Source organism: Harpia harpyja, chromosome 8 (assembly GCF_026419915.1).
Source record: "Harpia harpyja isolate bHarHar1 chromosome 8, bHarHar1 primary haplotype, whole genome shotgun sequence".
Taxonomy (NCBI): Eukaryota; Metazoa; Chordata; class Aves; order Accipitriformes; family Accipitridae; genus Harpia; species Harpia harpyja.
The window spans coordinates 36775472-36789183 of record NC_068947.1 but is presented as its reverse complement, the minus strand read 5'-3'; the positions used below and the strand labels follow the sequence as shown (position 1 = coordinate 36789183).

Here is a 13712-nt window from a genome sequence, read left to right as displayed (position 1 = left end):
CCTAGCAGCAAGGATAATTAAACATTGGAAGAAATTTGTAGGTGGAGTAAGGCACTTGCCATTACTTGGGGTCTTTAAGACAAGATGTGTTGTCTTTCAAACTCACTTTGATCCAGCTGCTGGGAAAAACTCTATGGGTTGTATATATGAGTCAGATTAATGGGTCACAGTGGGCCCTTCTGTCTGGAAGTCTGACTATATGGGGGGGAAAGCAGTTCTCACTAAATACAAAGTAAAAGAGTGAGGTGACACTTGTTGAGAACACCACACACACCACAGCTCAGGCTAGCAGGGGTTTACCTATTCTTGTCACTAGTGTAACTAACAGCGTGTAGCAGTGGTGAAGTAGATGCCGGTATCTGGCAGTCACAGTAAGGGCAATAGGGAGTTCCAAACTGGGCAGGCATAAGGAGAATCTTTCCAAGGACACAATGAAAATCATCGAATCACTGCTGTAACTTTTTAGCACTGTAATTCAGGTCCCGGATCCGTGATCCTCAACTAGCAACAGAGCACAGGGAATAGGAAGAACAGAGCAAATGGGGAATGAAGCTCCTGCAAAATCAGTGGCCTTGTGCATACAGTAAGCTTTGCATCCATGACTACGTCCATGTGTATGTATCAGGATTGCTGCTGCAAGGCTTAAGAGGCACAAGGGGATATATTTTCAGGACTAGAGTTTGATAGAGGATCAACAGCTTAACCAGCATTACAGAAGCTGACCAGTAAGGGTGAGAGATCTTCTAACCTGTTTTCTGAATTTGATGTAAGGGACATGTCTTGGTTTACAGAAGTGATGTTTTCCAGTGAAGAAAAAGCGTGTTTGAGTGCTGGCCAAAGGAGGAGGTAGAACAGAATGATCGGAAGCAGGCAACAAGAACAAACAGGCATATGAAGGTATTGTAAACATAGATGAAGACAGTCATGTTTTGTTTGGGCAGCCCTTTCTCAGTCACGCTTGTGGATTCAGCCTCATTTGTAGTTTGGGAGCTCAGAGAACTTCAGTGTGGATAGGACTAAGCGTCCCCCAGGTGCCTCACAGCTGCAGCTCTGCAGAGATCTGCTGTGTGCAGGAGCTCAGGTAATTGTGGTTGGAGGGTGAAGGTTCTCCTCATCAGTTTTAGGAGGGTCTTGTTTCATTACTATCAGGCAACACCCTCTCTACTGTAAGCATTACAGAATGAATGGCAAAGTCCAACATAAAATCCAGTCTGATAATCATGCTCAGTTATGAACAGAGTACACACTTCCTGCTAGTGGGAGCAAGCAACTTTGCCCAAGCCAAGGCATGCTCAAGACCAAGGTGCGCTGGAGACACTAGAATGAAGTCTAAATCTGCCATTTTGTGCAGGAGCCGCAGCCCAGAACTGTGCATAGGCTCCGGAGATTGCCTACACAGAGAAATGCATAACATGGAGCCGGCTCCACCAAACAACAGAAAATCAGGTAGCCTGACGGGAGCCTGGGCAGCAAACAGCAGGACGCACACAAGGAGAGCCCTGATTTTACAGTTAATGTGGCAAGGGGACTGAAACAGCAGATAAGTGTCCCAGCTACAAGAGAGCAGGCCAGCTCCTTAGTCCTTTGGTTTTACCAACAAACAGGAAATTAAATCCCCGAGCAAACAAAAATCTCTGTGAGCAGGCCTGGAAGAAAGGTGGCGGAGTGGTGGCACGAATGCTGTGCTGCAGCAGCCCCTTATCGAGTAAAGCGGGAAGGCAGGCAGGGGGGAAAGAAACCCAGTTCCAAAAGCGGGCAGCCTGCCTGTGGGGCGGCGGCCTGCCATCGGTGGGGAGGCGCGGCCCTGCCCACGCACCGACCGGGGCCGAGGGTGTCCCTGCTCCCCCGGGCGGGCACTGCCCCGGCTCTCCCTCCCCTGACCCAGGCCGTGGGGCCAGCGGGACTGCTCCGGGGAGCGGGCAGGAGCACGGGCAGGCCCGCTGCTGCCATGCGTGCCCGTGGCAGGGCAGGGGGCACGAGCGGGCCCACCCAGCAGTGGTTCCTGAGACTATGCGTGCGTGGACGGGGACATGAGTGGACCCTGCAGCTAGGGCTGTGTGTGTGACCGGGTGTGAGGGAGCCTCCGTGCTCGGGGGGTGCGCGTGGACCAGCAGGCAGCCCCCGGCTGGGGTTTGCGTGTGGGGACAGGGGTGGGAGTGATACCCCCCCCCCCGTCTGGGCGGCGGTTGTATGTGCTCCGCTGGGGGTACGTCTGTGAGGAAAGGGGGCGTCAGCCGACCCCCACGCTGGGGGTAGCCACGTGTGCGAGGACAGCGGACACGAGCAGACCCCACCCCACACTGGCGAGGCCGAGGGGGCGCCCCGCAGCCGGGGCAGGAGCGGCGCCATGGCGGCCCGGCGCGCCCGCGGGGCCCAACGGCCGCTCCCCGGGGGCCGGCCGCTGCCGGCGCAGGGCGCCCCGCGCCGGAGAGGCCCCCCCCCCGCCCGGGCACCGGGGCTTTCCCGGGCCACGTGTGCGCGGCGGCCCCGGGAGGCCGGGAGCGGCGCGGGCAGCGCCGCCCCGGTCGGCGAGGGACTCGGCTCCCCGCCCCGCGGCTAGCGGCGGACGGGCCGGCGGCGCCCGCTCTCCTCCCCTTTAAGGGGGTGGGGGCCGGGGCCGGGCCCGGCCGGACCCCCGCGCCGCCCCCGCTACCTGCGGGCGGGGGCGCGCGGGGGCGGGCGCTGGGGAAAGTTTGTCTCTGTGGTTGGCTGCGCCGCGCGGCGCGGCCGGTCGGGGCGGGCGGGCGGGCGTCTCCGTGTGCTCGCAGGGCAGCGGGAGGCGAGCGGCCGGCTGAGGAGCGCGCTGCCGCCGGTCCCCGGGCGAGGCGAGCGTGTGCGCCGGCGGTCCCCTTCGCAGAGGCAGAGGGAGAGGTACCCGCGCAGCCCTGCCAGCATGGGGCACCGCGGGGAGAGGGCGTCTTGCCTGCCTCTCCTCCTCCTGCTGCTCGGTGAGCCCGCGGGGTGCGCGACCGGGGGCAGCGGGGAGTGCGCCGGGGAGGCCGAACCGGACCGGGCGGGGCTGGGCCGGGCCGGGCTGGGCTCGGCCACCTCGCCCGCGGGTAACGAGGGAGGGCCGGGCCCGTGGGCGCGGGCCCCTCGGCGGGGAGGAACCGCTCGCCGTGCCGTGCCCGCCTCAGGCGCGGCAGAGCCCAGCCGGGGCGCTGCCCTCCGAGGGGCGGCGGGGGGCCGGGTAGCGCCGCCTGCCCGCCGGGCTGTGCCGTCCCCCGGCTGGCCGGGCCGTCGCCGCCTTCGCCCTCTCCCGGCCCGCCCGGGCGCGTTAGCGGCCGGCGCAGCCCTAAGGGCTCCGCAGCCCCCCCCGGCCCCCGCTGCTCCCTCCAATGGCCGGGGCGCGGATTGCTGCCGGGTGTCTCCCCGAAACTTTAAGGGGCATCCTCAGAGTAGAGTTGGGGCGTGTGTGTGCGGGGGGTGCTGCTTGGCGTGGTTCCCGGTGAGAGGGGTTTCCACAGGCGGCTGGGGTAACGCGACGGTGTAGCCGTACTTGCTGGTACACGACCTGGTGCATGGGCTGTGGCCGCCCTAAGGTAAAGGGCAGTGCCGTTTCACCTCGCAGAGCGTGAAGTGGCTCGTTTTGGGGCCGAGGGGGTGATCCTTCTCCTGCCTGTTCCACGAGGGAGACTGCAGGAGGGGTCCCCGCGCCCTGCATGCCGGCAGCAGAAACCCGGGTTCTTCGGGCACGACGGTGTTGTGGGGGAAGTGGTACTTCTGCGCCCTCCCCTCCTGGATCTCGGGGTTTGCTGTCTCAGTCGTGAAGTTCTCCCGCGAAGAGATAACGAATAATTGCATAGGTGATCTTTTTTTGCTGTGTTCACGTAATTGCGTAGCTGTCGTTAGCTTAACATGTGGCGTTGATCCTTACCAGTGTCAATGCCAGGCAGGCAGCGTGCAAAAATAAAGACTGTAGCAAGAACTACGCAAAAAGGGTGGGTGGTGGGTTTTGGTTTTTTGCCTTTTTTTTTTTTTTTTCTTCAACACTGGACTTGTAGCATTGTTGCTAACAGTGTAACGGAAGTAGCAGTGAGTTTAACTAGAGAACAAGAGGATTGTTCAGGTAAGATAGTTATGCATAGTATTTAAGCAGTTCTGTGTCAGCTCTCTGTAGCCAGAAGTACTTCAGGTGCTGGTGAGCAGGCATGCCCCACAAATTACTACATGCAGTTCTTGATTCAGAACAGTTGACTAACTGCAGGTAGTAAGTGGGAGCCTTTTCCAGATTTGGGGTGGAAGGAAAGAGTAACTAAACTGTGCCCCAACCACATGCTGCAACACTTTTTTTAAACAAAACTCTATTTGCTGACTTAGTTTGTGCTTGTACTTTTGACATTGCTATGACTAATTCTTTTTTTGAAGTCTGCCAGAGCACTTTCCTCATGGTTTGGCTTTTCAGTCTTTCATAGCCAGGTCTGCAGAGCAGATAGTTACAGTTGAAAAGTCATCTTCCTAAACCCGGGCTTGTCCCAGTCTTTTTCCTGAGGCTGCTTACAGGCAGTGAGGCAATCCGGGCACAGGGGTGTCTACAAGTCAAGATCCTACCACACAAAGGTGTCCGCTGTGCTTTCTCTTACTTGCAGCTGAGGTTAGTCATCTCATTTATCTTTACAATATAGGCGTTCGGCCAGCTGGGGAAACAGTGAAGAATTGGAGAGAACACCTTTAGTGTTTTTGTTTAGAAACAGAAAGGGAATAAAATTTTTCAAGAGAATGGTTTAGTAGGACAAGCGGAAAATCAGGACTCTCAGATACTCAAGGTCATGTAGCAAAACATAAAAGCTGTTAAGGATGACGTGCAACAGGAAAGTTGTTTCCTCCTTAATTCCAGATGAAATAATTAGAAGAACTAAAAATGTGCATTTACAGATATCTGGCCACTGTTCGTGATGGCGTTTGTCTGGATGTTCTGAGTTGCCTTTTGGGGATTTTTTTTTTTATTGGCATGGTGCTATTAAAATTGAAAGTGCTTTTGTGTGCAGGAAAAAAAAAAAACCACCTCTGAACTTTTCAGTCTTACTTGTGGTGTGTGTTTGTGGCTATCTTCTGATACCATTACTTGGTAGCTTCTATGAGATACTCCAAATGTTAAGAGGTTGGGAGGGTGGTGTTCCTCTAACTCTGGATGGGGAGAGTATGCTTCTGTGAATATGTGTTTTCTAACAATTCTTTAATAGAGAGACAGGTTGGGGCTTTTTGTTAACTGATGTGCTGCAAATGTTGAGTTCTTGTATAAGGGAGGTGGAGGGAAGGAGTTGAAGCATAGAAGAGTTCATCCCTTGTGTGTACTTAGACTTGATTGTTTTGTTCAGATCTTTACAAAATAATCCAGCAAAAGGATGTAAATGGCTTAAGTATTTGGCTGTGACAAATAAGAATGCTTTCTCATCCTTTCTGCTGGATCCAGTACAGTTATAATCTGTTTGGTAAGGAGATTGTGGATCCTGAGATCAAGGCTTGATCTAGTCTCTCTCTTCTCTTCCCTCCGCTGGTGTGGTTAGATCCTGAGAAGATCCTGAGAAGGGCAGCATGAGGGCATTTTGCACTGCCATTGCCTGTTTTTTGTGCTATTTCATTCTGCAGTCAATCTGCCTAATCAACCTGTGAAATGCTCTGGAAACCACAACATTCCTCCTAGGATGAGACATCCAAAAACCCAAACAGGTATCTGGTGGTTACTAGGGTTCAGACTGTAAACAGTAAGCCTTGTAGCTCCTGGACTTTTTTTTTCCCCTGGTTCTTGTTTGAGATTCAAGGTAAGAATTTCAGTGTATCTAAAAAAAGGTGGTTTTTGTTTAAGTGCTATGGGGCTTGAGGAGAGCAGGCAGTAGATCCTAGGGGAAAACCATTGATGATGGGTTTCCCAGAGATGGTGTTTTTCTTACTACCATTTAGACCTGTGTGACATTCGCTGTCCACTATGAGGAAAGTCGGTTCCAGCATGCCAGATCCCCAGGAGCCTTGTGTATGCATGAATAGAGTTGTTTCCTACAACTCATATCTGAAATTCTTTATTGTGTGGTGGGTTTTTTTTTCCTTTTCCTCAGAAGCTACAACAATTAGTCATTTGAATCAAGGTTTAATTCAAGCTCTGCAATAGAAAGCTTTTGGTAATTAGTTTAAGTTATTGATTGTGATTGTGAACTTCAAGGAAAAGCGTGCTTTAATCTTTCCCTGCATTTGCAGCTAAAGTGAAAGCATTAGAAAATGGGAGAGCCTCAAGGTTTAGGGCAGGGAGACTATGTAAGGATGCTTGTCCACGGAGTGTTCAAGGTGTGCTAGAGAGGAATCTGCTTCCTGTTCCCTTGCTGGTGCCTGCTCACCTGCTGGTGAGCCCAGGACTGGTGCTGGTGGCCTTCGCCTGCCTGCTGTTGGAAGGTGGCAGGCTCAGATAGATTGTCACTGGTACTCGGAGAAGGAGCTGACAGCTAGGCCTGCCTATCTCTGTTGTAGCTTTAGAGGTGGTTAAAAAGGCTCCCAAAGGGGAAATACCGGCAAGCCTGTCCTGGTCTTAGCAACTGCAGACTGCTAAGACAGTAGAAGCACGCAGTGAGTGTTAGAACTGAGTTGGGGAGGCACTGAAGGGCAGGTGGTGTTGCTGAGGAGGAGGTGCTTTCTGTGTCGTTTTGCCATGCTGATGTATTTTCTTAGCATGTAGGCTGTGGGAAGGTGTGGGAATCAAAGGGCAAGCAGCGTAGCGAGTGTTTTTTCCTTTACATCCTGTGCTCTTTTGGGTTGGCAAATGATAGCTTAGTCACCTTTTCTGGCTCTCTTGTGTCTTTGTAGGTTCCTGTCCAGGGCTCCTTTTTAGGGAGTCTGGGTGTTTTTTCTGAAATTCTTTGACCTTGTTCTCCAGGTTTCTCGATTGCTACATTTCAACATAGCAACAGCTTGCTCTCTTTAGGTAGCCTCTGTTGTATTTGGCTCTAATCCCTGAACTGAGGTATAAACCTGCCTGAACAAGATTTGAAGTAAGCAGTAGGGGTCATTTAAAAATGCAGCCACATGCTTGATTAGAGGGGAATGTACTTAAGAAATAACATATACCCATCCCTCTAGCTTTATAAACAAACATTCAGGGACATTTGAGATTTCAGCTTTCACATCTAATAAATTCATGGGTTGATTTGTTTTTGTGTGGTTGTTTTTTGTTCTTGGGTTGATTTCCCCCCCCCCCCCCGCCCCAGTCTCCATAGTCCTTCTCAAACACTTACCTGCAAAACAGACCTGTATATTTTTTTAGTAGGGAATTGGTTATATATCTCAATAAGATACTTTTAGAAAGTGAACATTTCAATTGTCTGGTTTTAGATGCCTTTCACTGATATAATTTTTGTGTGGAGTTCTGTGTTTTAGAAGGAAGGGAAATGGACACATTATCTGAAAATGTGAATTCTTTCTGATTATGTATAAAAATCAATCACTTGAAAGTTAAGTTGGAAAGAACTCGAAAACATTACTGACATGAGCTGAGTCAAAGTAGGGTTTTGTCAGTGTCTATCAAGGTCTCTAATAGTTTTGAAAGAAAGATATTAGGTGGAGTATAAAGTAAGAATCTCTATCAATGCAAAGAAAAATATCTTTTCAATACTTTGCTTTTGATGTCTATTGGAGATGTTGCAGTTACTTCCCAGGCCCCTGCTAGATGTCCTGCTTAGAAGATCTGCAGTAGTAAGTGATAAAGCCTGTTTTCTAGAGACCTGTAAGGTGAAATTGTCTAGGAATACCAGTCTTTCAATTTCTGTCCCATAATTTGAATAATGAGCAGTTTCCTGCATGACCCTAGTTCCTAACCTGAACAAGGTACCCCAAAACTGGGTTGAACAAGACAGGGAGAGACTGTAACGTAAAGCAGTTTTTGTCTGGGTTATTAGTATCTCCTGCCCTAAAGAAGGAATGAGCTTCTGTGAGCAATGAGATGCTAAGTTCTCCAATTGTCCAGCTTTTTGTCAGTTGATTCTTTAGAAAACCTTAAATTGTAGTTTTCTTCCAAGGCTTGAATACTTGCTGAGAAGGGATTTAAAAATAATGAGATAAACTTTTAATACACCTTATGCATTAGGTTTTGCAAGGGGCAAAGGTATAAAGTCAGTATCAGACCAAACTGCTTTTGGGATAGGATGATCTGAAAAATAGCCGCTCAGATGCCAAAAGCCTTGAATAATGTCTTTCCAGATCATCATCAGATCTAAAATAAGAAGCAAGACAGAAGTTATGGAGCTTAAACAAGTTTCTTAGGTTTTTGAGTTTCATATCAGAAACTGGCTTATTCATTTACATGTAAGATTTCATAACTGTAAAGCATAACTGATTTCTTCTAACTGAAGTCTGAGATAGAAAAAAGGATGGTCTTTTTTTTCTTTTTTTTTTTTTTTTTTTCCTGTGGAGTTGGAAGAGGTTTTAAAGCTGGGTTTCCAGTGGAAACCATTATCAACTTTAACTATGGCATTCTGAATAAGTTTAAAGTGAGGTAGATAGAAGGTAGAACCAGTGTTGCTTAAATGCCTTAGAGTCTTGTAAAGTTATAAAGCAGTATGGTGATGCTGGTAGGTTTGAGTCGATGTAATTGCCATGGGGACTGCTGGAAAGTTGTGGTAAAGCGTTGCAGTCGGTGTTCCTTTTTCTGGATGACGCAAGTTGCAGGGAAAGTCTTATATGACGGAGTCTGAAGAAGCAGCCTGGAGAGCAATACCTTTTGTATGCAGCAATGGCAAAATACTGATGCAGAAACATGAAGAATTGCTGAAGAAAGCTAAAGTGTTTGACTTGTGATAATCTCTATGGCCAGATGGAATTTGCATGGATGCTCTAAAGGATCCGAACTGTTAGCTGAGCTATGGGAAGAACAGGTAAGCGAGTAAGACACTGAATTTTGGACAGGATTTCCTTTAAAAAAAGATCTGAGGATGGTTTTTGGAATTAATTGACTTGTGAACTTCAGGAATGAGAACTAATTAAAGACTGGAGCTCCCAGGCAAGGTGTCACAGCTGCTGATAGGCAGGGCTGCCAGCAATGCCTGTAGTATATCTGCCTGATACTTTCTGTTAGTAGGGCCATCTCTTAAATTGTTTATTATTCTGCAAGACTTTAGGCATTCATGCTGAAACTTTCTGGGCTGGGTGTCTGCCACAGGTTGACTTTTTTTCTAGAAAATGCATCCCCTCTAAAGCACATACCCCCCCCCCCCCCAAAGCTCCAATATTTCCAACCGTTGCACTTGGGGAGGGAGCAGGGAGAAGCAGCTTTTTTTTCTTTTTAGTTCTTGTATGTTCTGGCCTATTCTCACTCCTCACTCTTGAACAAATAATAATCTCAGCTGCTAAGCTGAGAAGTTCTAGCACCTCCGTGCCTTAGAGCGAGAGCTGGAAATTTGGCTGGAGACTTAACTTTGCATCAAGAATGTGGCTTTTGCTGTTCTTATGAAAAATGTCCAAATTTGGCCACATTATAAGACTTGGAAAAGCATCCGTTCGTAAATGCTTGGTAGGGAATCATTCTCAGGTCCCTAGAGAAAGCACTCTGTCATTGCTTTTAAGGTGTTAAAGGTTTACAGCTGGAATTGGGGGTGGAGAAGTAGAAGCCTCCTTTTTATTCCAGTTTCAGACTTCCGTAAATGTGTTGTGAAGTCTTTTTTTTTTTTTTTTCTTTCCTTTTTGTTTTTTCTCTCTCTTCCCCTTCTGCCAAACTGGCCAATGCTGGAGCAAAGTCTGGTCTGTGTGGATCACTGATTGGATCTACTGTGAGAGTCTGCTGCTTGTAGCACACAAAGTATATATATCATCTTTCTTATAGGTGGCTTTTTAAAAAAAAAAAAAAAATCAATGTAAACTTTATGTGTGGTTCTTAAATTTTATTCTCTGCCTTCAGTTCTTCTCTCAGGCTTTCTCCTAGGTGTCCCCCATTGTCCTTTACTTCATGCTGGCTGTAAAACAGCTCCTGCTGCTATAGTTGCTCTCCACCCCCCACCCCCCCCCCCCACCCCCCCCCCCCCAAAAAAAACCCAACCCAACTTATGCCACTCTTTCTGTTTAACAGGCTTGATTAGTCTGGACTTGCCTTTCTGCTGACTTTCTTAAAGATGTGGTTTAGCTATGCTGCTTGGTGCTTGCTTCATGACTGCAATTTGCATGCTTTCATGCTTTTTGAGTCACTCTTTTCTTGCCATATCAGTAGCCGTTAAAAAGAGTTTGGTGGAACCATTGGTTAGCAAGAGTCCAGTTCTGACAAAAGCTAGCTCTGCTTAGGTTTGCCAGTCTTAAAAAGAATAATTGCCAATGTAAAGGACTTTGTTTCCCTGCGTGTTCCACTGTTAGCTCCAACTGCAGAGATTTAGCATCGTGTTTGAGTCAGTCTTTGATGCAATGTGGCTGTGGGGAATCTTTGAGCAGGCTGTAACAGCATTGTTCTCCTACACGCATTAAAATGGTTGTTGCAAGAGAGGCATCCACAGGGACCTCTGCCAGCTTCCTATTGATGTGTTCAGTTTCATCTATTGACACACTACCCTTCATTATTACATAGTGAATCCTGTGGCAGTGGAATTTGCTATTAAATCTGCCCTGCAAAAGAGAATTGGCAGGAGCTGCTTTAAGAGCAGCGTGACCCCTACGTTTGCAAAGAATAGCTTCTAAATACAAAACAGATGCTGAACTAATAGAGGATGCTTCCTAAATTTTCAGGGTACCAAACATAATTATTTTGAGAAAAATTCAGAATTCACATAATTTGTGAATAATCATTTTAAGTTTCAATACCCTTTTTTTCCAGATATGTATGTCTAATCAGTACATGTATTCATTTGTGCTTGAATACAGCAAGTAATACCGAGGTGAAAATAGGCAATTATTTGTTAATGGAAACTGTTAGAGTAAGCAGCGAGGTGTTAGTCTTTTTGGCTGTGCTCTAATCCTCTTCTGAGTGTTAGAGGGTGGGAGAGGTGATGCATCTGCCTTTGCTTTTTGCCATTGCCACAAACTATTTTGTGCTTTCAGAGCACCACCCGTAATATTTACCCAGATGTTACAATGTCCACTATCTCCCAAAAGAAGTGTTATGTTCTTTAGAAGCCCAGTGACATACTGTGTATTGGGAGGTGGTGTCAGTGGGTGGAATTTATGTCTATGTAAAGAGCCTTTATGTTGTGTGTAGAGTGTGCTTGTTCATATTCAGTTCATACAGAGATTTAAATTAATGCAGAGTAATAAGTCTATTGCATCAACCTTGCTTCCCTTTGATCTCAGGGTTTGGTTCTAGACAAGGCATGCTGTACCTTTTGGCTTAGAGAGCTTAAGTGCTTGAAACGGGCTTCATCAGTGAGAAAATAAAGAGCATGACAGCTTATCGGAGACAAAATCACTCAGTGATTGTCTGGAGGTTGGAGGTAGCAAGGTAAGCCTGGATTTTTCATGTCTATCACAAAGCAGGGTTGAATGGACACTACAGCTATTGACTAAGCCCTGGTTGCTGGCAACTGTATTGATAGGCACCTGTCAATAATTGAAAAGCTGCTGACATACCTAGGTTTGTGGGTTGGTTTGTTTGTTTAAAAAAAAAATGTTGAGAAAATAGCATGTATAGCCAAGAGTCAATTGGCACAGAAGTGTGGCTGTTGCTAGAAATTAGAGGTGGGGGAAGGAAGGTGAGGAGAGAGTACTGGAGCAGGATACACTTCCCAGAGAGAAAGGGAGGTAAGGGAATAGATTGTTTAAAATGGAAGAATGAGTTAAAGGTGTGTCTGCATGAGATGGTGGTGTTGGGGCAGTTATCACCAAAAAACAGCCTTGGTAAAAACCACAAGTTTCTCAAAGCTCTGCAGGCAAGTCTTGAAATACCCCAGTTTTCTAAGCAGTTGTCTGCTCACCACTGGCAGGTAAATGGAATAGCTAACTGTAGACTCCTGCAGTTTTATACAAGGACTGAAGTGTGGTGCGTGTGGCTGCAGGGTATGCCGTGGCATCTGAATTGATGCTGGTGTCTGCCTTTTGAGTCTGAAAGGGAGGGGGGAGGAGGAGGCTACAGTACTGTGAATAGAGTTACTGGGTGGGGATGTCCTTCCAAAATAGGCGAAGAACAAATGAGACTTCAGATGGTACCCTTGTTCCCACTCATGACCACAGGGCACAGGGAGTGAGCCTGTTCCAGACTTTGCCTCATAAACCTGTAAGGATCAATGGAGATAGGCCAAAGCTACTTAGAAAGGAGCTGTTAAAGGTGATTTTAAGTATTTCTCACTGACCCTCCTCTTGGTGTGAGCGGTCAGCTTTTGGTTTGTATGCATACAGAGTTATTTTTTTCCCCTGTCTGAAGCTGTAGAAAGACACTTACTCTTCTTCATGCATCTAGGCAGAGGCTGGTAACCTACAGATGGATGCAGGGCAGATGCACTGGGCACTTATGTACCCAGATTGTGAGGTGGGTCCTTTCCTTGCTTTAACAATTCCTACCCAGAATAAGAAACTAGTGTCCTTACAGTGATTTCACAGAACATGCATATGCCATCAAAATAACTTGCTGGCTTCTCTTTCTTCTCTATTTTCTTCTTTTGTTGTGCTTTTGGTATTGGTGCATTGGGGTGAGAACTTGCTTTGCATATGTGGGTTTGGCCAAAGGCCAGCTTGAATACTGTTTTCACATGAGTGACAGTCTGGGGTCAGCAGCAATCCTCCAGTGTTGCCTTGTTGCTGTAGGATCTTGCTTGCAGTCCAAAGTGGGACTTTGGTCAAGTGTCTGTCATAAGTACACAGACATTTCTTGGAATTAAAGTCCTGCAACTAAGGTTTCCACCTCAGAGGATGCTGCTAACATGAGACATCCTGTGCCTGCCACTTGGGCTGAAACAGTGTGTTCAGAGAAGCTGTTTGCTGGGGAGATGATCAGTCAAGGAACTACAGGGTGAGCCTTGAAGAAGAGCAGGCTGTGCATGGGAGTGGGAAGATGTTTGGAGGTTTTGGCAGGGAGGAGGCAAGGGCCAAGCTGCAGATTCTGTGAATGGCGTAGTGATGGAGAGCACTTCATGCTGATGATTTTTTTTCATCTTGGCCTGGTGGTGTAAGGTCTTTTTTGACTTTGGATGCACAGGTAGGCGGGTAACAGGAAAAAAATGGTGCCTGGGATACCTGGGTGTGAGGAGAGGGGGCCATGGGCTCACAGACGATCTAGCAGTGACACATGCTGGACCTCCTTCGGACCCTTTCCTTAGGACCTGCGTGCATTAAAAGTATTGTAGGCCTGTTGAGAAGACTGATTGTAGGTTAGGTATTCTTTCGCCCTACCTCCCTGCTTAGGTGTAAAACTCTGATGGTGACAGGGTTAATGTGATGGACAGCTTTGGGCTTGAAGCATTGTGCTGATTGTTAGAGGACAAAAATACCTGATATAAGGGCCCATGTTGTAAATTGGTGGTGGACATCTAGTCTCAGTGAGTTTGGTCACGTGAAGCTAGAGCTTTCTGCTTTTGAGTGTGTGGGTATGAATCCAGCCTTGTGTCCACCTTTTGCTGGGCCTGTGTAAAATGAATTACTGGTTTTGCTTCAATTGAGTGAATTAACATCTGCTTGCCTGAGCAAAATAGCAGCAGGTACTGGGTGGCATTCTAGTCAACATGGTCACTCCCTGAACAAGGCTGAGTGAGCTCGGTACCCAGTTTCTGGTACAAAACAGCCAGATGTGTGTGGGCTGTGGGTGACACATGCACATGGAGGCTGTC

General features: G+C 47.9%; 1 protein-coding gene across 1 annotated transcript in view; it reads left to right on the top strand.

Annotated features, from left to right (window-relative positions):
• Positions 1–2573: 2573 nt before the first annotated feature.
• Positions 2574–13712, top strand: part of PTGFRN (prostaglandin F2 receptor inhibitor) — a 69351-nt gene continuing 58212 nt past the window's right edge. The window contains exon 1 of the mRNA XM_052794752.1: positions 2574–2948. Coding sequence (XP_052650712.1) covers positions 2894–2948 — 55 coding nt within the window. The 5' untranslated portion in view covers positions 2574–2893. The remainder of the gene's footprint in view (positions 2949–13712) is intronic.